The 26,101-nt window shown below is 50.7% G+C and overlaps 1 protein-coding gene across 3 annotated transcripts; it reads right to left on the bottom strand.

Annotated features, from left to right (window-relative positions):
* Positions 1 to 569: 569 nt before the first annotated feature.
* Positions 570 to 22,729, bottom strand: LMAN2L (lectin, mannose binding 2 like). Of its 3 annotated transcripts, none has more exons than XM_038759148.1 (9): positions 22,622 to 22,729; positions 19,368 to 19,486; positions 14,629 to 14,746; positions 13,195 to 13,277; positions 6,000 to 6,032; positions 4,872 to 5,033; positions 4,677 to 4,791; positions 3,261 to 3,380; positions 570 to 2,818 (listed from the first exon to the last, which is right to left on the bottom strand). In XM_038759148.1, exons 1-9 carry the CDS (start codon positions 22,692 to 22,694, stop codon positions 2,676 to 2,678), a joined length of 966 nt encoding a protein of 321 aa, XP_038615076.1. In that variant the 5' UTR covers positions 22,695 to 22,729; the 3' UTR covers positions 570 to 2,675. The 3 variants fall into 3 exon arrangements, with proteins under 3 accessions (XP_038615076.1, XP_038615078.1, XP_038615077.1); XM_038759150.1 differs by lacking the exon at positions 22,622 to 22,729 and adding an exon at positions 16,729 to 16,845 and having other exon boundaries at positions 19,368 to 19,455; XM_038759149.1 differs by lacking the exon at positions 6,000 to 6,032.
* Between the last annotated feature and the right edge of the window lie 3,372 nt (positions 22,730 to 26,101).

Below are 26,101 nucleotides of genomic sequence, written 5' to 3'. Positions count from 1 at the left end.
TGCTCAATAAATAAGACTGACTGACTGAATCAGTGGTATTGATTGAGCACTGAGTGCAGAGCACTGTTCTGTGTTATTGGGAGAGTACAATATAACAGAGTCAGTAGACAAGTTCCCTGCCCAGAAGTCCGCTCCGGGAGTAAAATCTCCCACCCACCCCATCTCTGTAATTTAACAGCTTTACCACCCTATCCTGCCGATTTGCTACTTGTCAGCTGTGTGACTTTGGGCAAGTCACTTAACTTCTCTGGGCCTCAGTTACCTCATCTGTAAAATGGGGATGAAGACCATGAGCCCATTTAACAGCTTACCACCCTATCCCGCCGATTTGCTACTTGTCAGCTGTGTGACTTTGGGCAAGTCACTTAACTTCTCCGGGCCTCAGTTACCTCACCTGTAAAATGGGGATGAAGACCGTGAGCCCCATGTAGGACAACCTGATCACCTTGTAACCTCCCCAGCGCTTAGAACAGTGCTTTGCACATAGTAAGCTCTTAATAAATACCATCATTACTATTAAATACCAGTCACCAAACCCTTCAAGCTGCCAAGGAAGCTATGCCAAAGTATGTGAGACTCTCATTTTCTCTTTATTTTTTTCCACTCTGCTAGTTTTCCTCTCACGGCCCAGTTCGGAAAAAGGGGGTGGAATCACCTCAGGGAAAGACACATAGCTTGGGGCAAGTCACTCTCAGCGACCGGCGGCAGGAGCTGGAAACCCAGCAGCACAAACCTTACACTGTGTGAGGACAGGAGCAGCCCCATCTCTTCTTACACAGCCTTCCATTTCATTTTCAAACTGGAAATTTCTCCTCTGCCCTCTTCTCCCCGAGAGCTTTCCCAATCTCTTGGTCTCCCCAGCCGACTTGCTCCCTTCTGGAAGCCTGCCCCAAGTGCAGTCCCGGGCCTCAAATGCAGCTTTTTTACTGCTTCGGAAAGTGAGACGCCTCCCTCTTTCGAGAGCCCCGACCCCGGCCCAGCAGTCAGGATTGTAATAGGCCACGGGCGAACAGGCACACGTTGCTGGAGTATGTGGCCCATACAAGTCGCCCGAGTCCCTAAAAGTGGAGACTGCAGAGGCTCAATCTGGCCGAAGCCAGAGGTGGGCTTGTCCGGGCCGGGCCGCAGGGCCGTTGAAGGTGAGGGGAAATAGGGCCCGGGTTGCCTGCCTCAGGCTAAGCAGTTCGACGGCACCTCCCCCGGAATTGGGCTACGGGGACGGGTCGGCCTCGGAACGGAAGACAGACCGGGATGCCCTTGACCCTTCAGCTGTTTTCGGAATTTCCTTTGTGCTTCGGCCATGGGATGGAAGGAGGGAGGGAGGGGATAGCAAAAAGACCCCAGATCCCTCCCGGGGGGACCAAACCCCCTGAGGGCAGACAAGAAGGCTCGGGACTGGGAGGAACATGAGACATCTAGATAAATGTGGCGGTGGTGGCAGCAGAGGGATCAATCGGGGAGGTGAGCGTTTCGGACTCCGTGGTCAAACTTTCCATGAAGGAAAAGAGATGGGGACTTCGCTGGCCCCCAGAGCAGAGAGCCTTTTGCTCCCACTAAGGAAATTAAAACAATTTCCCCAGAGGATGGCTAGGTCTGGGCCGCAGAAGAAGACTCTTCCCGACTTTTGGAACTCGGGAACGACACAAGCAGAGTACACGCAGTGAGCCGGGGTCAGTGGGAGTGGTTCCTGTAAGCCCTTTAGGCAGGTTCCTGAGGCCTGGAGCCAGTGGTTATGAAAACCCAGAGCACTAAAGGGAAATGGCTCCCAGCCTTCAGCTAACTCAACTTGTACACACGAGTCCCGGCCAGAGGCTTTCCAAGGACCCACAAGGGAGGTGGGGACCCCAAGCCCAATATGAACCGGCAAACAGGTGACGGAAGGCTGGGAAAGGGCGGTTGGGGCATCCAAGGAGAGCAGATTTCTCTCCTCCCACCGGCCCTTCAGAAAGCAAGAGCCAAGGAACGGCCCATTTCTCCACCGGCTCCAGGACCGAGGCCTTCCAGGTTATCTGGGATGGAGAAACTGCCCAGCCCCCACCAGCAGACCTCTTGTAGACATACTCCAGAAGGGGAAGAGGAAGGGAGAAAGGGGGGAAGGCGTAGAGAGAAAAGTCCTTATTGACATCTCCAGGGAAAACTTATCAGGAGGAGAGGCTAGAACCGAAAAAGTCAGTGCGGTGGAATACAGGTAGCTAAGGAGGGCCGAAAGAAGTGGGTCCCAGTTTTCGGGCAGACATCTCAAAGCTTCAGAGATTTAAAAAGTTCTCTCTCCTCCTCCACTTGGCTGCTTTTGAGGTAGCCTGACTGACCAGTCTAGGAATCCAACTGTGGAATGGCCCAGAGAGTGTGGTCTCCCTACCCGCTCTGGCTCCTAGCTGGGGCTGGGGGAGGGAGAGCTCCCAGGAAGGCACATTGCAGTTTCATTAAAGGGAAGGGGGTGGGGAGGTGGTGCCCACCCCCTAGTCAGGTGTCCCAGGGTGAGTGGCAGTATCCCAGGATGCGGAGCTCCCGATACAGAGCAAGGTCCAAGTGGCTTTGTCCCCTTGGGGCGGGAAGAGGCTGCCAAACGGGCACCTTCGGTTCCGAGGCCAGAGAATTCCCGGGCGGGCCGAAGGCTGAGCCGAGAGCCCCGCTGGTTCCGCTCTTGGCCGCGGTGGCATCAGCCAGAGGAAGGCTCAGTAGAAGCGCTTGCGGCTCTGATCGTGCCATTTGTTGTAGACGATGATGCCGATGACGACGACGAACACGGTGGTCACCAGCGACAAGAAGACTATGAGGAAGAGGGCGAGGCCGCTCCAGGGTTCTGCGGCGGATGACACTGAAGGATCAGAAACACAGCTCCATTCAGCTAGAAAGGTTAGGTGAGTGCTCCTAACTTCCCGTTCCAGAACCCTCGGGGCTTTGGGGGGGCTTGGGTCCCGGGGAACCGGCAGGCAGGCAAGAGACCACTGCCATTTCCAGAGCCCCGACCCCCTTCTGCTTCTCCTAGCTCCCCAGCCTTCAGGGCAGGGCCTCACAGACCACTCTGTTTTGGCTCTAGCCTCTAAGGTCATTGTGGGCAAGGGATGTGTCTGCTTATAGTTATGTCGTACTCTCCCAAGCGCTTAATACAATGCTCTGCACACAGTAAGCGCTCAATAAATTTGACTGAACGAATGAATGGCCAGGGCTCTTGGCACCCACGGCTTCCCACCGCCTGCCTGGTGGTCGTCTTGAAATTTCTCGCCACGTAACTTTTCCCCAGTCCCATTCCTGCTCACCACCAGGGAGTTTCATATTATCCACCGAGGGCAGGAACACGTCCCGGTGAAGCTTCTCTTCTTCCCGAGTGCGCTCCACCGTCAGCTGGAACAGCTTCATGGAGATGACATCGTGGTTATCTAGAACCAAAGGAGCCGGGAGCGTCAGGGCCGCCCGTCGGGGAGATCAGGGAAAAGAAGGAACAGAGGTGGTGGGTGTCTCCCCAGAGTAGGCCATTTCTGGCTATGCCTGCGTCATGGTTCTCGTGCCCCAGGCCCCGCAGGGGATCGTTCTGCTCTCCCCGCAGCCCTCGGGGAAGCGATAAGGGGCAGGAAATTAGGCCGATGACTGTCAGCAGCCGCTGGACCGACTGACACCCACAGCTTCAGGGGCTGGAAAAGCCTCGAAAAGGCCTTAGCTGCCCGGGAACTGAATGGGAAGGAAAGGTTGTGAGTCTGAAGCCCAGGGCCGGATGGAGCTCCCGGGAATTGGTCCAGATGGGCTGGGGACGGGTTGGGGGACCCTGGAGGATGGGCTTCCAATATTCCCTACCTGGGGTGGCCGAGGCATTGACTAGGGATGGCCTTTGAGGCCCGGAGAGGTCAGTTGAGCCAAGAGTACCCCGTCTTCTTACCCAAAAGAGCTTTCCTGGCTGTACTGGCCAGCCAGGTTGTAGTTTACGAGGCGGGCAATAGGTTAGCTCTTCGGAGCCGGGGCTAACCAGGTAACAACACCCAGTACAAAAGAGTCAACACCAACACCTCGTTATGAAGACATCACAGGGGACCAAGAAACGAATGGCTCCACAGCCAAACGCTGTACAAAGGGGATGGCGGGTGTTGGATTCATTATAACAAGCAGCACATGGATAACCGTTGCAAAGGAGTGCCATTACAAGGCTGATGTCCAGGGTCTACCAAACTACTCAAGGAGGTCAACAAGCATCCAATGTTTCGGAGCTCAGACAGACCCGTCCGATTTCTGGTCTGTCCTGGGAACGAGCATTCAGGCCAGAGCAAGGGCAGGGGAGTGGTTCTACTCGGCTCCGCTCCGGAGCACATATAGGTGATGCCTCCTGCCCATGGATTCCTCCCTGGTCCAGGGAAACTGGTCAGTTTTAGGGACTCACCTGGACCCAAGGTACACACTCTGGGGGGAACCCTGGAGAAGACACAGATTGTGTCTGACGTGTCCAAAGGATAACCTGAGACTAGGTGAGCTAAAGCTGCACCAGAGAGCGGCCCCTTGGCCTCAACCCAGGCCAGACCCGAGCTCCTGGGGCCAACCCAGAACAAGGCTGGCTCTGGTGGAAGGCACTGAGGGGGCTGGGGTTCAATTGGGTTTCAGACCAACTTTGGGGAAGAAGTCTCGCCAAGGCCTGGTGGGGGGCGATGACCTGAGCTGAAGTAGAGAGACATGCACGGGACGTCCAGTACCTGAGAGGTCCCCGGTGACTGATGAGGTGCCAAAGAAGTACCCACGGGGCAGGCGGACCCCGGGCACATCAATGCAGTCTCTCCACTCGTGCTTGCCATCGATGTCCATCATGATCTGGAACGAGAAGGCGGGGTGAGCGGGGGCCCAGCCACGGGCGGAGGAACCAAACCAGCCCACTGGAGGAGGGGACTCACCGTCAGGCGCCTCTTGACGTAGCGAATCACCAGGAAGGTGTCGTGGTTGAGGTTGCGCACGATGGCTGTGCAGCCGCCCAGTTCCGTGGGCCGCCCGTCCCGCTCGTGGTCGTAGCTGAGGGAGCCGTTGTTCACCATGGCTGAGACGTACGGAAAGACTCGCTGGGGAGAAGGAGAGGGGACGGAGGAATACAGTGGTAACTATGAGAGCACCTTGCAAGATAAAAAGCGCATGGGTGCACACACAGACACATACACAGCAGCAGGAATTGCACATACAAGCTGAGTAGGAGTTGCAGCACATCAGAGCAGGTAAAATGGTGCCAACGCCTCCTTCAACCAACCTCCTACGGCCAATCTAGGGATGAAGACTTCTGCTACGGCAGGAAGTGAACACCCCACCTCCTGGCAGCAGTTTCCAGATGTCATTGAATCTGGAGGGGCCCCGAACCTACGACCGAGAGACTCCGGATCCTGACCCTGAAGGCACCAAGTTTTGAAAATGACTTCAGCCAACACCAGGAAACAGGCCCATGAGCGGAGGGAGCTCTTGGACTCAGGATGGTTTCCAGACCCCACGGTATTCCACGGTGCTCGCCCGATCAGAGTCGGGGTCAGGCCCGGGATGCTTGACCTACAAAACAATTCCTCCTGGGCCAAATGTCCTCCCCTGCCATCCACACCCGAACCAAAATTCTCTCACAGGGAGCACGGCAACGTTCCCCAATGGCTATGTAAATCCTCGGGCTTCCACTGCCTCGGCAACCCCTGGCCTCCTGAGAGCTCAGACGCTGGCGGCCCCCTCAGCCTTAAGAAAGATTTCTATGAGCAATTCCGGATGCAGGGAACTGACCTCCTGAGAAGGCCAGTGGAAACGGGGGGCAGGGAGTAGGGGACGGAAGGAGAAACGTTAGGCATGCTGTGAGTTTTCTGGTGAGTGACCTGCTCTCCGCTAAAAGGCTGGAGAAGTCGGCATGCAGACTGGGGCTACACCTAGGGCTTAGTTCTGATTCTGGGAATTTGGTGGCCACTGAGACAGGAGGAACATCAAATCCCCACCCATCACTGGACATGGGAGGGACACACGAGAGGATGGAAAGGGTCATGTTGGGTCAAGAATCGAAGTACCTGGACTCCTGGAGAATATCTCTTCTTCAGGGCCTGGGGGGGAGGGGTCCGGCGAGTTAGTACGGAACAAAGAGAGGGCACAGAAGAAGACAGGAGAGAGGGTCAGAGGTCGGAACGGGCTACTGAAGAGACGAGGCCTAGATGTCAGAGAACGGCACCCCAGTCTCGTCCCCCGGAATGCCCCAGGCGGGAGTTCCTGGGAATCAGGGTGGCCTAGTCACAAAAAGCGTGGGCTTGGGAGTCAGAGGACCTAGGTTCTAATCCCTCCTAGTCCACGTTCGTTGTGCGACTGTGGGCATGTCGCTTCACTTCTCGGGGCCTGTTTCCTCATCTGTACAACGGGGATTCATTAGACCTTTGTGCCCTGCGTCAGACAATGAAGGTGTCCGACCTGATTATCTTCACTCTACGCCAGCGCCTGGTACAGAGCTCTGCACATGGTAAGCACTGTACATCCCACTATTACTACTACAGTTATCACTACCACCATCCCTTCCCAAATGGGAGTCCAGGGGTCCCCCAAACTCATGCAGGGAGTCCAAGAGAATCGGGAATGAATTTTCAAAACCACAGACCCAGACCAATCAGGCTATTTACCTGCCTCTGGAGACCATAAAGATGTCCTGGGTCCCATTTCACCCAGATGGAAAAAGAGGAAGTGGAGAGGAGGGGCACGGGCCGCCTTCTTCCCTGACCTGGGAGAAATCCTTCAGTCACTGCTGCTCCAGCTTTTCCAAACTTAGAGCCTCGTGCCAAGCCCAGGACCTAACCACCCAACTGTCCTCAGGCCCCAGGGATCTCAACAGCCTAAGAATCTGACCTGATCCATTGGAGCTCACTTGCTCCTTCTCAGATACCTGCTCAGCTTCCCCTTGCCCAACGTGGGATGGGTCAACTGCAAGCATCAATATGAGGTGGGTAATTCAAGGGACTTCAGTCTATCTCTCAGCAAAGCGCAGGGTTGGACTTCGTGCTGTCTTCTGGTTGCTTCCTGGGGAAACAGGAGTCTATCCCTAAGAAAATCTGTAAAATGGGGATTAAATCCTACTCCCTCCTACCTAGGCTGGGATCCCAGGAGGAGGGACAGGGCCTGTGTCCAACCTGATAACAATGTATCTACCCCAGTGCTTAAAACAGTGTTTGGCACATAGTAAGTGCTTAACAAATATTTTTTTTTAAAGAGAGAATCGGAATCCAACTAGGTGAGCGTTTGAGACTTTCCTCAAGGCGACTGCCTCGTTTCAGTTTAAAAAACAACAAACCCCAAGTCAAACTTGAAGTCAAGAGGCGCTGGAGTTTAGAGGTACTAAACTGACCGTGGAGCTCCCTTCTTGGAATTAGGGAGGAGGGCATTTGACCCACCTTGCCAACAGAAACAGACCTCCACTGTCTCAGGATGGCGCCGGCATGTGCCCATGATCCAACCATGCCTGGAGGGGCTGAGCACAAGGTTCCCGCCGCCCTCAACCCCCAGATTCTCAACAGGCAGTCCAGGGTGGGTGGCTGAAAAACTACTCCAATTCTGCCAACATACCTCTCCCACCACCCGACCCCGGGCCTATTCTGCAATACGCTTTCATTTCTGCCTCACCATTTCTGGGGACAGACTAAAGAGAGTAGATGCAGATTTAAAAGAAAAAAAAAACACAAAAAAAGCAAACAATCCACCCACTCCCCCTTGCAAAAATCTTACTACTGCCAGGAGTCAGGAGAACTGGGTTTTCCTTCCAGCCCTACCACTTGCCTGCTGGGTGGCACTGGGCAAGTCATTTCACCTTCTGTTGCCTCAGTTCCCTTATCTGCTCTCTCTCTCTCTGACTGTGAGCTTCCCAAGTGGGACAGGGACATATCCAATTTGATTACCATGTATCTATCCCAGTGCTTACGACACAGCGCTTAATACCCTCCGCCTCATCGTTATTAATAATAACAGCTTTACCTATCGGGTGTCAAGTTCAATATACAGCTTGTATTTTTCCCTTCCTTTCACCCCAGGCCCTGCACAAACATAAGATTGCAAAGAATCAGGAACCTTTTCCCCATGAGGTCTAACTAATCCCTTGTTCCAATTCCCTGGAGTAGGTGATCGCTCACCAGACCCGGGTGTAAAAGAGCCTTCTAGAAACACCACTCCCAGTCTGAGGCCTCCCGGGCCTTGGGGGAGAAACCCAGGCTCTTAGCTGGTGACAATAAAAGAAACAGAGCAATGAAGTCTCTTCACAACAAAGTGGGGAGGGAATCCCTTTGGTAACTTGGCAAAGCAGCCAAGCCAGTCAGTTTCTGCCCCAACGATTTCTGGCTTTTTCTGAATTTGGTTTTAAAGCAAAACTGAAGACAGTGTTACCATGTCTCGGGGAAAAAAGAGAGGACCCTGTTTGTTCTCCAAATCCCCAGAGACAAAAGATGCTTCTCCCTAAGGGGATGACTGATTGGGAGCTCTCCAGATGATGGCTCAGCTCCAACGTTAGGTGAAGATAGAAGGGTGGCTCTTCTGGCCATGGATAACGATGTTGGGGAGCCAACAAGTGGGAACATTTCAGCCCATGGAGCAGCCCTCTGAGCAGCTGGGGTAACACCACAGGAATATGAATGCCCCTCTGTCACACTCCACCCTAAACCCAGCACAGGATGGGGGAGGGATCTGATTCTGCCTTCTTTCTCCCTCCTGAGTCACCCCCTCAAAGATGCCCGGGACATCTCATCTCCACGTGGTAAGGACCCTCCGTACTCCCGGTACGTTTCCATCTTTCCCGGAGAAACCAGTGACCGTCAGCTGATGGCTTCATGAGGCCAAGAATAGAGGAACATCATCAGGTCAAGGTCTTATTCAGTAGTTCTGCAGCATTTTACGACCCCTTGAAGTACAGGGAACGTTTCTGGTATACTGTTATATTGTACTCTTCCAAGCACATGGTACAGTACTCTGCACACAGTAAGCGCTCAATACATACGACTGACAGGAGCGTAATGAGTGGTTTGCTCCCTGAAGAACTGAAGAGCACACTGAAGAACTCACCAGCTCAATGATTTTTGACCTCGTCTTCCAGAGCCAACTCTCTTATTGAATGATTCGCCATGGCCCTGGTTCAGAAAGGCTACCAATGACCATTGTTTTCCCCAGTAATGTGGCCCCAAATCAGAGATCCGCACAAAAGCGGTGGGCACTACTATCAATCGATCAATCGTATTTATTGAGCGCTTACTGTGTGCAGAGCACTGTACTAAGCGCTTGGGAAGTACATGTTGGCAACATATAGAGACGGCCCCTACCCAATAGTGGGCTCACAGTCTAGAAGAAAGGAAGCTCTACTAGGAAGCAGTGTGGCATAGCAGAAAGACCATGGGCCTGGGGGTTGGAGGACCCGAGTTCTAATCCTAGTTCTGCCACTTCCTTGTTGTGTGTGACCTTGGGCAAGTCACTTTAACTTCTCTGTTCCTCAGTTTCCTCAATATCAGAGGATCCACTATCTGTTCCCCTCCTACTTAGACGGTGAGCTCCATGTGGGACAGGGACTGTCCATTCTGATTAGCTCGTATCTACCCCAGCACTTGAAACAGTGCTTGACAATCAATCAGCCATACTTATTGAGTGCTTACAATGTGCAGAGCACTGTGCTAAGCGCTTGGGAGAGCACAATACAACAGAATTAACAGACACGTCCCTGCCCACAATGAGCTTACAGCCTAGAGGGGGACACATAGTGAGTGCATAATATAATAGTAACAATAATAATAATGATCTAGTTTCTAGTGTTCTAGTGTAAACTCCAGGGTGGTTTTCTAGTTTCCTAGGCATGGCCTAGTGGACAGAATCCCCGCTTTGTCACTTGTCTGCTGTGTAATCTTGGGCAAATCACTTCACTTCTCTGTGCCTCAGTTACCTCATCTGTAAAATGGGGATTAAGACGATGAGCCTCATGTGGGACAGGGACTGTGCCCGACCCGATTAGCTTGTATCTACCCCAGAGCTTAGAACAGTGTTTGGCACATAGTGCTTAACAAATACCATAGCTAGTATTATTAGTTTCCAGAAAGGAGGCACCACCAGTGCCTGATCACCCCCTCACCCATGCCCCTGGATGGCAGGAAAACATTTGGTGAAAAATAGTCGTGGCGTATGGCCAACCGCCGGCTCTCCCTGGGGATTGGTTAGAGAAACCCCCTCCTTGAATGAGGTGGGACTGGGAATACCAACTGCGACCGCACTTGTGGCACTAGAGAGCTTATCCTACAAATCCCGGCCATCCGGGTTTTCTGAGGGATGGGGAAGGTGGCCAGCCGGCCACTGAAGAGGTGACGCTGGGGTCGTTGGCGACCGAAGAGGAAGCAGATGGCAGGAGCTGGGGCCCCACGACGGCTGGGAATATGGCCACGGTCAAATGCCATACGCTGTGGCAAAACCATGAACAAAAAAAATCTGCAGATGCTGAGGGGCTAGTGGGCAACATTTACCAATAGGCTGAATGCAATTACTCCCAACTGCTTCATCAAAGCGGTTGGGAATGTGGAGGACCAGGCCTCATGAGCCAGGAGACGGAAGCACCCGGACAAGATGGTTCGAGAAGTGAGGAAAGCCAGGAACTCCCCTATTTAAGGAGAGAACTCGTCGGGCAGTAGCAAAAAATGGATGAGAGAATAAGACCGGATATTACTAATCGGCAAGTGATTTCCTTCTTTTCAGAGCCGATTTTCCGGTCCATTTTTCCTTGGTTATTTATTTATATTAACCTGGCCCAGGCGAGTGGTAGAATGGGGCTCTGCTCCCAACAGAGATGGACGTTTATCACTGATACTCAAAAGGCAATCGCAAATGTGCATGTCAAACCCATGGGGACAACTGTACCCACAGCCTTCTGACCTGGACTCCAGCCTCACCGATCCCAAGTCTCCGACAAGACCTGACAGGTTCCAGGTGGGCTGAAAAGTCGGAGTCTGTGGGGCCGGTTAGTTATTTGAAGCCTGTCCCCTCCCAGTCTCCAGTCCCCGGAAAATTTCTACCTGCTTTTCACCCCTTCTCACGCAAAGTTAGTCCCCCTGCTCCAAACAACAAATCTGCCCTCACGACCTCAAGTCATACCTGGCAAGCTGCTCGCTTTCACTCCCCAGAGCTCCCTTTCTAAATTTCCCTTTCCTCAACTAGGCGACGATACCCAGTGAGCTCCTATTCTCCGCTGTCTGCTGTCGGTTCTCCAGCAGCCCAAATCTGTTATCTGAGGTTCATCTGCACGGGGCAAGAGGGAGGAAACAAGGTACCTTGAGGGAGGCGGGCAGGCTCACTTGGATGTCAAGCCAAAGAATTGCTGGGGTTTAATTATTTTCCTCTCTTCAGATCTTCCTTGCCACAGGGAATAGTGACTTGACCATAAGAGTGGGGAGGAAGGAAAGGACGCGAGAAGGAGTGGCCCCAGCTAAGGGCTGAGTATGGGTAAAAGTTTTAGTAAGCAGTATAGCCTACACACAACATCTGAGTGGCCAGCCTCATCCAACCAATGCCTAGGATGTATGAGGGGGAAGAAACACAAGTTAATACCACCAGAAGAACTACCGTCCACACCTACTCTTCTCTTCTAGGCACTTACCGCGTGTAAACCTAACTACTCATCCTCCCTCTAAACCCACTCCTCTTTCAAAATGTCATCCCTTGGTCCGCCACACCAATACCCGCCCCGTCCCAGAAGCCCTCAAATGCAGTGTCATCCTTGATTCTTCGCTCTCCTCCAACTCGTACAATTCAATCTCCAGCCAAATCCTGCCTGTACCTTTTCCACATCTCCCGGACCTGCTCCACACTGGGTCAAGGACTGGTCACAGGCAAGGCAAGATTGCTGAACTAGTCTCCTCTCTGGCCTCCCTACCTCCAGCCTCTCCCCTCTACAACCTATACTACAGGTGGCATGATCCATCCTTCTGAAGGGTCGCTTGACACACATTCCTCTGCTCCTCCAAATCCAGCAAAAATGCTTCACAACTGGCTCTCCGACTCTCCACTGATTCCCCCACCTTACATATCACATCTCTTCACCCACTACTCTCCCAAGCTAACCTTATACCTGGACCTCTCTCTCCACTCTCTTGCCTTCTTCTCCTAGCTCGTGCGGTTCCCATTTTGGAACTCCCTTCCTCTCTAAAGCTGACAGCCCACAGCTCTCCCAGGTTCAAAAGCCTGTCTCCCAAAATACTCCCCTCTCCTCCCACATGTTTTCCCAATTAATTTCCAAGCCCCCTTGCCATAAAGACCTACCCCACTTCTCAAGAACCTCCCATGGTTTCCCATCCACCTCCGCATTAAACAAAAACTCCTTATCATCAGCTTTAAAGCACTCAATCAGCTCACCCCTGTCCTACCTTACTTCACTGATCTCCTACCTCAGCCCAGCCTTCCACTAACCAGCTTGTTCACCGTAACCCGACCTCGTCTATCTTGCTGCCGACCCCTTATCCACGTCCTCCCCCTGGCCCGGGACGCACTCCCAATCCATACACGGCAGAACACCACCCTCCCCACCTTCAAAGCCTCATTAAGGTCACATGCTCTCCAAGATGCCTTCTCTGGCTAAAACCTCTTTTCTCCTATTTCCACTCCTTTCTGCATCATTTATGCTTTTGGATATGCAACCTTTGGGCATTTAATATTCACCCCACAGCACTTACGTCCATATCCATATATGATTTATTTATATCCACGTCTGCCTCCCCCTCTAGACTGTCAGCTTGTGGACAGAGAACATGTCTTTTGTACTGCACTCTCCCAAGTGCTTAGCATAGTGACTGCACACTGACTGATTGATCGGCTTCCCCTCTACATTCCCGCCAGAGATAACTGACCGATATCCAAATTCCGAGAAACTGCACAAATGGGACCAAGGGCCCCCACTTTCCAGTCCCCATAACTCCATGCCGCATCACCTTCCTTGGGGCACTACAGAATAGCTTACTAGTCCCTGGCACTCAGATGAGAAAGACAAGGCTATTTGAGGGTTAATTCAAAGAAAAGTTTAAAGAAAGTCTCAAGAAGTTAGGGATTGTTAGAAAGCACGCCCCTAACAGGGAGAATAGATGGAAGGAGGAAGGTAGACAACACACACTTCCCTCCAGCATCCTTGGGCACCAATGTAGGCGGCAGAACGCACCACTGATCTGACCCTGTATGACAGGTTATTAAGGAGGAAGAGACCCAGGGTGACCCTGTCCTTACCTCCTGCTGCTTCTCCTCGTTGGGGTAGGTATCTACAAACACTCCCAACCCCACGAAGTTGTCCTTGCTCCCAAAGACAGGTCCTGGAACGGAAAGCAAACAGAGATCATCCCATCTGTGAGCTGGGGGTTGGACATGTTGGACTCATCCGAGGAGGGGGCGAGCAGACAGCCTAGTTCATCACCAGGTGTGTCTGCATAGAAACCGCCAGCCAGATCTGGATTGGCCGACCCCAGCCTTGGACTCTGGATTTAAATGGACTCGGGTAGCCAAATTCAGCCTGGGCTCGAGCGGAATCCGGCCAAAGCGAGAGTGGGGTCGTGTCCAGGGCAGCTGCTTGATGGTGCGGAAACTTCTACAAGCAAGATAACTTCTTGGCTGAAGCACGGGACTTGTACCTCAGCTCCCCAGAGGGAGGGAGGGAGGCCTGATCCGCTTACGGTTCGCCCTGAACTCACTTCTGCGCCAGCTCCCTTCTGTCAGGCTGGAAGTCAGAGTACCTGGGTTCTAATCCCAGCTCTGCCATTTGTCGACTGGCATCGTGGGCAAGTCACTTCACTTCTCTGTGCTTCAGCTACCTCGTCGGTTAAATGCGGATTGATTACGAGCCCCATATGGGACACGGATTGTGTCCAACACGATCATCTTGTATCTTTCTTGTATCAAGTGCTCAGTACAATGCTCTGCACCCAGTAAGCACTCAATAAATACTGATGATTAGGACAACCTATCCCAGTGCCTGGCACATAGTAATCGCTTAACCAATACCATAAAAAAAAAAAAAATCAATATTGGGTTTTTCCCAGTCCAATTTCAATCCAACCCATGGACTCTAACTGGGGCCCATGGACTGCTCCCCATTAGGAAGTATGGAATACGGGGGTGGAAGGGGGTGACGTCCATCCCTATAATCCCTTGCCTGTTTCTAACCCCGCTTTCATGGTCTCCTCAGGGACGAAGGTTTCCACCCACAGGAGAGGGAGGAATTTTCCAGACAGAAGTGCCCTCCTCTACGACGCAGCAGTTCTAGAAGAGATAAGTTCATCCCACGAAACCCAAAGAGGGCCCAAACTTTCTTCACCAGTAACATGCTAAGTGGCAACCTTGGGAAATCCCTAAGTGCTAATGGAGAAAAAAAAAAACTTGCCAGTATTAGGCCCAATCCAGACATCCCCATTTACCGAGTTTAGCTTCCTTCCTAGAAACCTTAGACTGGTCTGTAGAATAGAAAGGCCAGGGGAAAGTCTTTTCCCCAGAAAAGCAGTTGGCTTTGCCTCTCCCACTCACCTTCTAAACGTAAACTGAGGTGAACAAGTGCTTAGTACAGTGCTTGGCACAGAGTAAGCGCTCGATAAATTTAACTGATTAATTTTGTGAACCACCCACCTGCTCTAAGATCAGGGCCTCCCTCCCCCCTCCCCAACGACCTTCTACCTGGCTGCATCCGATCCTTGGTGTACCAGATTGCAAAGCCATCTCCGTTTAGGTTTTTCTTCCCTTGTCCGTGGATTCTGAAATGCACCTGCAGTTCCCAGTCTCTCAAGTAACACGGCTGCATCAAGAGAAGAGACTGGAGTCAACAGGAGAAGAAGTTGCCAGGTCCTCCGTCTCTGCCAAACGGCGATCTTCCCCCAGACATCCTCGGTCTATTAGCATCGGAACAAGGCCCTCGGATCAACACTACTGGACACAGGCTGAGCCGGTTAACGAGAAGCAGCATGGCCTAGTGGCTAGAGCACGGGCCTGGCAGTCAGAAGTCATGGGTTCTAATCCCGGTTCCGCCACTTGCCTGCTGTGTGACCTGGGGTGTGTCACTTCACTTCTCTGGGCCTCAGTTACCTCGTCTGTAAAACGGAGATTGAGACTGTGAGCCCCATGGGGGACGGGGACTGTGTCCAACCCAATTTGCTTGTATCCACCCCAGGGCTTAGTACGGTGCCTGGCATATAGTACGTGCTTAACAAATACCATTTTTATTATCATCTGTTTGGCACAATGGGAGGCAATGTGACCTAGTGAGAACGGTACAGGATTGAGAGTCAGGAGACCTGGGTTCTAAACCCGGCTCCATCACTTGCCTGCTGGATTCATTCACTCATATTTATTGAACGCTTACTGTGTGCAGAACACTGTACTAAGCTCGTGGGAAGTACAAGTCAGCAACATAGAGAGATGGTCCCTACCCAACAATGGGCTCACAGTCTAGAAGGGGGAGACACACAACAAAACATGTAGACAGGTGACAAAACATGTAGACAGGTGACAAAACATGTAGACGGGTGTTGGGCATTTTACCTCTCTGTGCCTTAATTACCTCACCTGTAAAAAAGAGATAAAATACCAGATCTCTCTGCCTCCAAGACTGGGACTGTGCCTGAGCTAATACCGATAATAATAACTGTGGTATTTGTTAGGCGCTTACTATGGGCCAAACACATATTAAACGCTAGAGGAGGTATAATATAATTGGGTCAATCACAGTCCCTGTCCCCCATGATGCTCACAGTCTAAAAGGGAGGGGGACCAGGGACTGAACCTGCATTTTACAGAGGGGGAAACTGAGGCCCAGGGAAGTTTAGTGAGTTGCCCAAGGTCACACAGCGGACAAGTGGGAGAGCCGGGATTTGAACCCAGGTTTTGACTCTTAGGCCTGCGCCTTTTCCACGAGGCTATATCTTAGCTTGGTACCTGGCATGTAATAAGCACTTACTATGGAAGACACAAAGCTCAGGTCTCTCAGGGTGCCTACTGTAGGAGTGCCAAGTTATTCTCATTCTGGCTTAGTCCCGCACTAGACAAGTTCCACAAAGGCAGGGATTCCATCTACTTTACTGTACTCTCCCAAACCCTCAGTACAGTGCTCTGCACACGGTAAAGGCTCAATAATCAATCAACGGTAAAATATTACTGATTGATACGACCATCAACCCATCTGTGGTACAATAACAATAATGGTTAAAACCCCTGAATAACTGACGACGGCCTGGCTGAAAGGGGGAAAATGCTTAACGTCCCACTAGCTTGATGACGCGCCACCACAGTTTTCTCCTCGTCGGGAATAAGGGCGGCACGGAGAAGTTGAGAGAGGCAGAGAAGGGACCCAAAACTCTGTTGCAGCAGCTCAACTCTTCCCCCAGGTTTGGGGTGGAAAGACCCCCCCGACTTCTGGGAAGAGGTCAGCTAAGCAAGAGGGAGCTTACTTGCTTGGTTAATATTTATTTCCAAGCTACGAGGTAACCCCTGGCGAGTCTTCCTCTCCTGGAACAATCAATGAAGCCTTCCCCTCAGCTTCCTACCCGTCAGACTTCCAGTTGGTCTGCGAAGCCAAAGGCTTGCTTATCGGGGGACAAGAAAAGCGGAGCGGAGCCAGGGAACACCTTGTCCTGCGTGGTAGTTTCGGGTGTAATTAGCGGACGCTATAAACAACTCCGAGCAGTCCACGAGGGCACTCTGCCAGGCAGGGGTGGGGGAGGGAGGGAGGGAGAGGCGGCCGAGGCGAGTCTGACCCCCGCCGTCGCGAAACCAGGTCCGTACCAGAACGGCCGTTCCGGGACTGTCTCTTTTACCAGAACTGGAGTTCCGGCCCGTTGCGGTTTACTTCCACACCGGCTTTGAGAGGCAGGCTGCAAAGGCTGGTCAGAAGCTGCAAACCTTGGACAGGGGTAAGTAAAGAGATGGGCATTAACGAAGCTCCGCTGACGGGTGCTTCTAATCACGTAGTACCCACGCTCCACCCGGAGACAGCGGGAGACACTATGTGCCCGCTCAACGGCAGAGCAGGCAGGGGGCCTTGATGCTCAGACCACCTGCCTTTTCTCAAAAGCTGACAGTCTGACAGTTCCGGGGGGGGGGGGGGGGGGGAATTACAAAACCACCGTGAGAGGCTTCAAAAAACAAAAAAAGTTAGACGTTTATGTGGTGTATCTGCCGCGCTGTTAAATCATTCTTCGTTTCCTCTAAAACTTCCCTTGCTGGTTTTTCAGATTCCGTGGGGCCAGGTGAGTTTGAGGCAAGCACACGGTTGAACTAAGGAGGTGCGGCGGCCAAGGCAAGGCCTACGGACAAGAGCAGGGGACTAAGAGTCAGAAGATCCGAGTTCTAGACCCGGCCCTGCCACCTTGCCTGCCGGGTGAGCTTGCCTGGTGACTTAACCTCTCCGGGGCCTCGGTTTCCTCTCCCGTCAATTGGGGATAAGAGAGATTGTGAGCCCCAGGTGGGACTGTGTCGAATCGGGGCCCAACCTCTTCTCTACCCCAGCGCTTGGCACACAGTAAACAGTTAAGAAGTGCCCCAATTAATTTAACTCCTCACCAACCTCAGGTTGCCCGGGTTCTCTCCCCTTAGCTTCTGGGCACGAGAAGCTGTTAGGAAACTGGGCTGGGACCAGTGGACACATCCTGCGCTCCCTAGCTACACGATGCTGGGACTCCAGACCGACAATTAGCCGCCGCCTCTCCACAGTGCCCCCGGGATCATTCCCCGTCGACACTTGCTCGTTGTTTGGGATCTTGCCAGGCTAACCGCTGGCAGGTTCAAGATTCCTCCTTAATCAGGCTAGAGAAATAACCCAAACTCATCCTAGTTAACACCAAAATACAGTGGAGGCAAAAAAATCTCTCAGACCTGGAGCCTATTTCCTGTCTGCTGCTTACAGGGAAGTAGAGAGAAAGCCACAAGACGACCCTGGGGCTTGGGGATGGAGGGGTTGGAGGCGGAGAAGGTTCTCTGGAAACTGTCCTGGAGTCAAAAATCGGATCCGGTGGACTCCCGCTCCCCGTTGCACCCCCTCTAGACTGCAAGCTTGCTGTGGGCAGGGAACATGTCTACCAACTCTGTTATACTGCCCTCTCTAAGTGCTTAGTACAGGGCTCTGGACACAGTTAAGTGCTCAAAAAAGCCCCGCTGACTAATAACGCAGGAGGCAGGCTAAACGAATATTCCCAATGTTCTAAATATCTGAGTCCCTCTCCTGCCCCAGAGCGATTCCTTGAAATGCCTAAGCCAATCGAATAATTCCGCATTACCAAGTTACCTAGATGGGGACCTACAGAGATTGATCATTTGGCGGGCTCGAGACCTTCCAAAAGTTAATCTTTAGGTCCCCCCGCCACACGAACTGAGAAATAGTGCAATATTCTCCGAGGGTGGGCAGAGGCTCTGGCACTGCTAAACAACAGGGAAGTGATTCTCACGATGAGGACGTCTCCTGTTGAGAACAAGCTGGAGTCGGGGCTGAGAATCTGCCCGGAGGAAGGGGTTATAGTGGCGGTAGTGGGCCTGGCGCCGCTCACACTCTCTCCCCCCTGCCAATCCCATTCACGCTGGTTTACGGAATGCCACACGGGAATAGGAAGGCAGCGGAGCAGCGGGTTGAGAAGCACCCGTGTGGGACGCGATGCCAGCCCCAGGGACCACAGCCCGGTGCCGGGACAGCGCGCCATAAACCGCGCAGGACACCGCAAGCCACTGCCGTCCAAGTTAGTGTGGCCGAGTGCTCGGGCCTGGGAGCTGGAGGACCTGGGTTCTAATCCTGCCTCTGCCCATTGCTTTCAGGGTGACCTCGGGCAAGTCGCTTTACTTCTCTGTGCCTCAGTTTCCTTAACTGTAAAATGAGGATTAAATCCTAGTCCCTCCTACTTAGACTGTGAGCCCCTCTTGGGACAGGGACTGTGTCCAAACCGATAAACTTGTATTTACTCTGGAGTTCGGAACAGTACGCATTTAACAAACGCCGTTCAGAAAAAAAGTTAGCCAGCTATTTTCAGGATCCCAGTTAGGTCTGTCCACTTAGCGGGATGCCCTAGCTGGTTATTTCGTCAGAAATCTTCACCCACTGTGGGCAGACACGGAGCAGATATTCCCCTGCTTTCAGAGCCAGGATTCAAACGCAGGTCTCCGGTAACAGTGGGCTGCTTTGCATTGGCTAGAGAGCGCGCAGTCATGTCGAAACACCCAACTCCTCTGGACAACTTTCAAAACGTTCTCGCTAATCCAGGGGAGGAGCAGCTGGTACTCTTCTCTGAGGACCCCCAGAAGTACGGGAAAAGAAAATGAGATCCGAACCTCGTATAGTCCCAGGAAGAATTTTCAGGGAACGCACCCCGAAGGGCACACCCTGAAGTTTGAGGACGGACTGGTTGGACCCCAACATGCTAAGAGAAGGGGGCTCTTACCACCCGGTTCCACAGGGCACCCTGCTTGCTCTGCATGTCTGGGGTGAGGCGGACGTATTGGGTCATCACCATGGCGTTGCCCAAGAGGTCCCACAGCGACGAACTGCCGGTCCCTACACCTAAAGGGGAGAGAAAGCACACATCACCAACCGCCCCACGCTTCGGTGGAGACCCCTCCATCCACTCACCCGCCTGCCCAACCCTGACCTTCAGAAGCCGCACGACCTAGCGAGAACCCGAGTTCCAAACCGAGCTCAGCCACAGGCCGGCTGGGTGACCCTGGGCAAGTCACTTCACGTCTCTGGGCCTCGGTCACCTCATCTGGAAAATGGGGATGAAGACTGTGAGCCCCAAGTGGGACAACCTGATTACCTTGTATCTCCCCCAGCGCTTAGAACGGTTCTGGGCACATAGTGAGCGCTTAGCGAATACCAACATTTATTTTAATCTGTAAAATTGGGGTGAGGACTGTGAGCCCCACGTGGGCCCACCTGATGACCTTGGATCTCTCCCAGTGCTTAGAACAGTGTTGGGCACACAGTGAGTGCTTAAATACCATCATTTATTTTTATTTACCTGTAAAATGGGGGTGAGGACTGAGAGCCCCACATGGGCCCACCTGATGACTTTGGATCTCTCTCAGCGCTTAGAGCAGTGCTGGGCACCTAGTGAATGCTTAAATACCATTATTCATTTTTATCTGTAAAATAGGGATGAGAACTGTGAGCCCCACGTGGGACCACCTGATGACCTTGGATCTCTCCCAGTACTTAGAACAATGCTGGGCACCTATTGAGTGCTTAAATACCATCATTTATTTTTATTTATCTGTCAAATGGGGAAGAAGACTTTGGGCCCACTTGATGACCCTGGATCTCCCCCAGCGCTCAGAACAGTGCTGGGCACCTCGTGAGCACTTAAATACCATTATTTACTTTTATTTATCTGTCAAATGGGGATGAGGACTGTGGGCCCACCTGATGACCTTGGATCTCCCCCAGTGCTTAGAACAGTGCTGGGCACCTAGTGAGCGCTTAAATACCATTATTCATTTTTATTTACCTGTAAAATGGGGATGAGGACTGTGAGCCCCACGTGGAACCACCTAATGACCTTGGATCTCCCCCAGCGCTTACAGCAGTGCAGGGCACCTAGTGAGTGCTTAAGTACCATTACTCATTTTTATTTATCTGTAAAATGGGGATGAGGACTGTGAGCCCCACGTGGGACCACCTAATGACCTTGGATTTCCCCCAGTGCCTAGAACAGTGCTGGGCACCCAGTGAGCGCTTAAATACCATCATTTATTTTTATCTATCTGTCAAATGGGGATGAGGACTGTGAGCCCACCTGATGACCTTGGATCTCCCCCAGCGCTTAGAACAGTGCTGAGCACACAGTGAGCGCTTAAATACCATCATTTACTTTTATTTATCTGTCAAATGGGGATGAGGACTGTGAGCCCCACATGGAACCACCTAATGACCTTGGATCTCCCCCAGCGCTTAAAGCAGTGCAGGACACCTAGTGAGTGCTTAAGTACCATTACTCATTTTTATTTATCTGTAAAATGGGGATGAGGACTGTGAGCCCCACGTGGGACCACCTAATGACCTTGGATCTCCCCCACTGCCTAGAACAGTGCTGGGCACCTAGTGAGCGCTTAAATACCATTATTCATTTTTATTTATCTGTAAAATGGGGATGAGGACTGTGAGCCCCATGTGGGACGACCTAATGACCTTGGATCTCCCCCAGAGCTCAGAACAGTGCTGGGCACACAGTGAGCACTTAAATACCATCATTTATTTTTTACTTAACTGCAAAATGGGGATGAGGACTGTGAGCCCCACATGGGCCACCTGATGACCTTGGATTTCTCCCAGTGCTTAGAACAATGCTGGGCACCTAGTGAGTGCTTAAATACCACTATTTACTTTTATTTATCTGTAAAATGGGGATGAGGACTGTGGGCCCACCTGATGACCTTGGATCACCCCCAGAGCTTAGAACAGTGCTGGGCACCTAGTGAGCGCTTAAATACCATCATTTATTTTGACTAATCTGTAAAATGGGGATGAGGACTGCGAGCCCCACGTGGGCCACCTGATGACGTTGGATTTCTCCCAGCGCTTAGAACAGTGCTGGGCACACAGTGAGTGCTTAAATACCATCATTTATTTTTACTTATCTGTCAAATGGGGATGAGGACATGACCTTCGATCTCCCCCTGCGCTCAGAACAGTGATGGGCACCTAGTGAGCGCTTAAACACCATCATTTATTTTTATTTATCTGTAAAATGGGGATGAGGACTGTGAGCCCCAGGTGGGACCACCTAATGACCTTGGATCTCCCCCAGCGCTTAGAACAGTGCTGGGCACCTAGTGAGCGCTTAAATACCATCATTTATTTTTATTTATCTGTCAAATGGGGATGAGGGCTGTGGGCCCACCTGATGACCTTGGCTCTCCCCCAGCGCTTAGAACAGTGCTGGGCACATAGTGAGCACTTAAATACCATTATTTATTTTTACTTATCTGTCAAATGGGGATGAGGACTGTGGGCCCACCTGATGACCCTGGCTCTCCCCCAGCGCTTAGAACAGTGCTGGGCACCTAGTGAGCGCTTAAATACCATCATTTATTTTTATTTATATGTAAAATGGGGGTGAGGACTGTAGGCCCACCTGATGACCTTGGCTCTCCCCCAGCGCTTAGAACAGTGCTGGGCACCTAGTGAGCGCTTAAATACCATCATTTATTTTTATTTATCTGTAAAATGGGGGTGAGGACTATGGGCCCACCTGATGACCTTGGATCTGCCACAGTGCTGGGCACCTAGTGAGCGCTTAAATACCATCATTTATTTTTATTTATCTGTCAAATGGGGATGAGGACTGTGAGCCCACCTGATGATCTTGGATCTCCCACAGTGCTGGGCACCTAGTGAGTGCTTAAATACCATCATTTATTTTTATTTATCTGTCAAATGGGGATGAGGGCTGTGGGCCCACCTGATGACCATGGCTCTCCCCCAGTGCTGGGAACCTAGTGAGCGCTTAACTACCATCATTTATTTTTATTTATCTGTCAAATGGGGGTGAGGCCTGTGAGCCCCACCTGATGACCGTGGATTTCCCACAGTGCTGGTGACAAATGCCTTCGTTTTTTGTTGTTGTTGTTTTTTTCCTCGCCCCCTTCGTGGCCCACCTCGGAGCAGGTGCCCGTCCCCGCCCCCCGGTCGCCCCCTCACCCTGGTACGGCTTGGACAGGGAGTGCTCCCGCTTCAGGTACTCGTCGGTCTGGTCGGCCCCGGCCGGCGCCATGACGACGAGCAGGAGCAGGAGCGGCGCCTCAGGCGCCGCCATCTTGGCCCCGCCGCCCGCCGCCCCGAGCCCCGCCCCTCCGCCCCTCCGCCCCGCTCATTGGCCGCCGGGCCCGCCAGCGGCGCTCCCATTGGCCCCTGGCGCGCGGGGGAGGAGCCCGCTGATTGGCTCGCCTGAGCGTCAGTTGCCCTGCCAACCGGCGGAGGGGGCGTGGCCGCGCTCGGAGCCGCTGCCGATTTAAAGGGGCAGGCACTCCTTTTCCCGCCTTCATTCATTCATTCATTCATTCATTCATTCATTCATTCATTCATTCATTCATTCATTCATTCATTCATTCATTCATTCATTCATTCATTCATTCATTCATTCATTCATATTGATCGAGCGCCGATTGGGTGTATGTAGTGAGCGCCTACTTTCCCAAGTACTTAGTACAGTGCTCTGCACACAGTAAGCCCACTAAGCCTGTAATTTATATATCTATATATATATATATATATTCATTCAATCGCATTTATTGAGCTCCTACTGTGTTTAGTGTTGTACTTTCCCAAGTACTTAGTACAGTGCTCTGCACACAGTAAGCCCACTAGGCCTGTAATTTATATATATATATATATATATATATATATATATTCATTCAATCGCATTTATTGAGCTCCTACTGTGTTTAGTGTTGTATTGTACTTTCCCAAGTACTTAGTACAGTGCTCTGCACACAGTAAGCCCAGTAAGCCCACTAAGTCTGTAATTTATATATCTATATATGTATATATATGTATATATATGTTCATTCAATCGCATTTATTGAGCTCCTACTGTGTTTAGTGTTGTATTGTACTTTCCCAAGTACTTAGTACAGTGCTCTGCACACAGTAAGCCCAGTAAGCCCACTAAGGCTGTAATTTATATATCTATATATGTATATATATGTATATATATGTTCATTCAATCGCATTTATTGAGCTCCTACTGTGTTTCGTGTTGTATTGTACTTTCCCAAGTACTTAGTACAGTGCTCTGCACACAGTAAGCCCAGTAAGTCCACTAAGCCTGTAATTTATATATCTATATATGCATATATATATGTATATATATATTCATTCAATTGCATTTATTGAGCTCCTACTGTGTTTCGTGTTGTATTGTACTTTCCCAAGTACTTAGTACAGTGCTCTGCACACAGTAAGCCCAGTAAGCCCACTAAGCCTGTAATTTATATATCTATATATGTATATATATATGTACATATATATATTCATTCAATCGCATTTATTGAGCTCCTACTGTGTTTCGTGTTGTATTGTACTTTCCCAAGTACTTAGGACAGTGCTCTGCACACAGTAAGCCCAGTACACTGTAATTGTACTGTACTGTACTGTACTGTAATTGTTTTATATATATATTAATATTCATTCAATCATATTTATTGAGCCACTACTGTGTTTAGTGATGTATTGTACTTTCCCAAGTACTTAGTACAGTGCTCTGCACACAGTAAGCCCACTAAGCCTGTAATTTATATATATATATGTATATATATTCATTCAATCGCATTTATTGAGCTCCTACTGTGTTTAGTGTTGTATTGTACTTTCCCAAGTACTTAGTACAGTGCTCTGCACACAGTAAGCACAGTACACCGTAATTGTACTGTACTGTACTGTTATTGTTTTATATATATTAATATTCATTCAATCATATTTATTGAGCCACTACTGTGTTCAGTGATGTATTGTACTTTCCCAAGTACTTAGTACAGTGCTCTGCACACAGTAAGCCCACTAAGCCTGTAATTTATATATATATATATATTCATTCAATCGCATTTATTGAGCTCCTACTGTGTTTAGTGTTGTATTGTACTTTCCCAAGTACTTAGTACAGTGCTCTGCACACAGTAAGCCCCGTACACCGTAATTGTACTGTACTGTACTGTAATTGTTTTATATATATATATTAATATTCATTCAATCATATTTATTAAGCCACTACTGTGTTTAGTGATGTATTGTACTTTCCCAAGTACTTAGTACAGTGCTCTGCACACAGTGAGCCCACTAGGCCTGTAATTGTTTTATATATATATAAATATATATTCATTCAATTGCATTTATTGAGCGCCTACTGTGTTTAGTGTTGTATTATACTTTCCCAAGTGCTTAGTACAGTGCTCTGCACACAGTAAGCTCACTAGGCCTGTAATTTATGTATATGTATATGTATATATATATATATATATTTATATTCATTCAATCATATTTATTGAGCCACTACTGGGTTATCGAACACTTACCATGTGCAGGGCACTATAACAAGCGCTCGGGAGAGTACAGCCTAACAGAGTTGATAGCCATGCTCCCTGCCCCCAGCGAGCTTACTGTCTGGATGGGGAAACTGACATTTAATATCAATAACCAGTGACGGATGCGTCGAGAAGTGCCGCGGGGCTGAGGGTGGGGTAAATAAAAGGAGCAAATCCAAGTACAGGCCCCATAAGGATGTCTGTCCATATCATTTTACTCTATTTATCTATCTTGTACATATCTATCCTGTTTATTTTATTTTGTTAGTATGTTTGGTTTTGTTCTCTGTCTCCCCCTTCTAGACTGTGAGCCCACTGTTGGGTAGGGACTGTCTCTATAATGTTGCCAACTTGTCCTTCCCAAGCGCTTAGTACAGTGCTCTGCACGTAGTAAGCGCTCAATAAATACGATTGATGATGATGATGATAACCAGCCTGATGACCGCAATCACCACATATATTATTTCCTCCATGATGCGAGGAACGGGAGCCGCCCTCAGGAGAAATGTGCCGCAGCCTACACTTTTGGACGCCTCGTGGTCTGGATTTAAGCTACCTGTCAATCAATCAATCAATCAATTGTATTTATTGAGCGCTTACTGTGTGCAGAGCACTGTACTAAGCGCTTGGGAAGTACAAGATGGCAACGTATAGAGACAGTCCACCTTTCCCGGATGGATGCCAGAGGAAAGCAGGCTGCATATGAGCTCAGGTGCAAAGTGCTTGTGGATGGTTTTACTCTCCATGGACTTTGGGCAAGTTACTTAACTTCTCTGATACCTCATCTGTAAAATGGGGATTAAGACTGAGAGCCCCACGTGGGACAACCTGATCACCTTGTATTCCCCCCGGCGCTTAGAACAGTGCTTTGCACATAGTAAGCGCTGAACAAATACCATCATTATTCTCATTATTATTACCAGTTCCCTCACGTACTCTCCCATGACTCCGCTGCGGTGGTGTGGAGGTCACCGTGGTCATGGTGGAGGGTGGAATCATCATCATCGATCGTATTTATTGAGCGCTTACTGTGTGCAGAGCACTGTACTAAGCGCTTGGGAAGTACAAATTGGCAACATATAGAGACAGTCCCTACCCAACA

This window comes from Tachyglossus aculeatus, chromosome 17, assembly GCF_015852505.1.
Source record: "Tachyglossus aculeatus isolate mTacAcu1 chromosome 17, mTacAcu1.pri, whole genome shotgun sequence".
NCBI lineage: Eukaryota > Metazoa > Chordata > Mammalia > Monotremata > Tachyglossidae > Tachyglossus > Tachyglossus aculeatus.
This window is presented reverse-complemented; position numbering and strand designations above follow the sequence as displayed.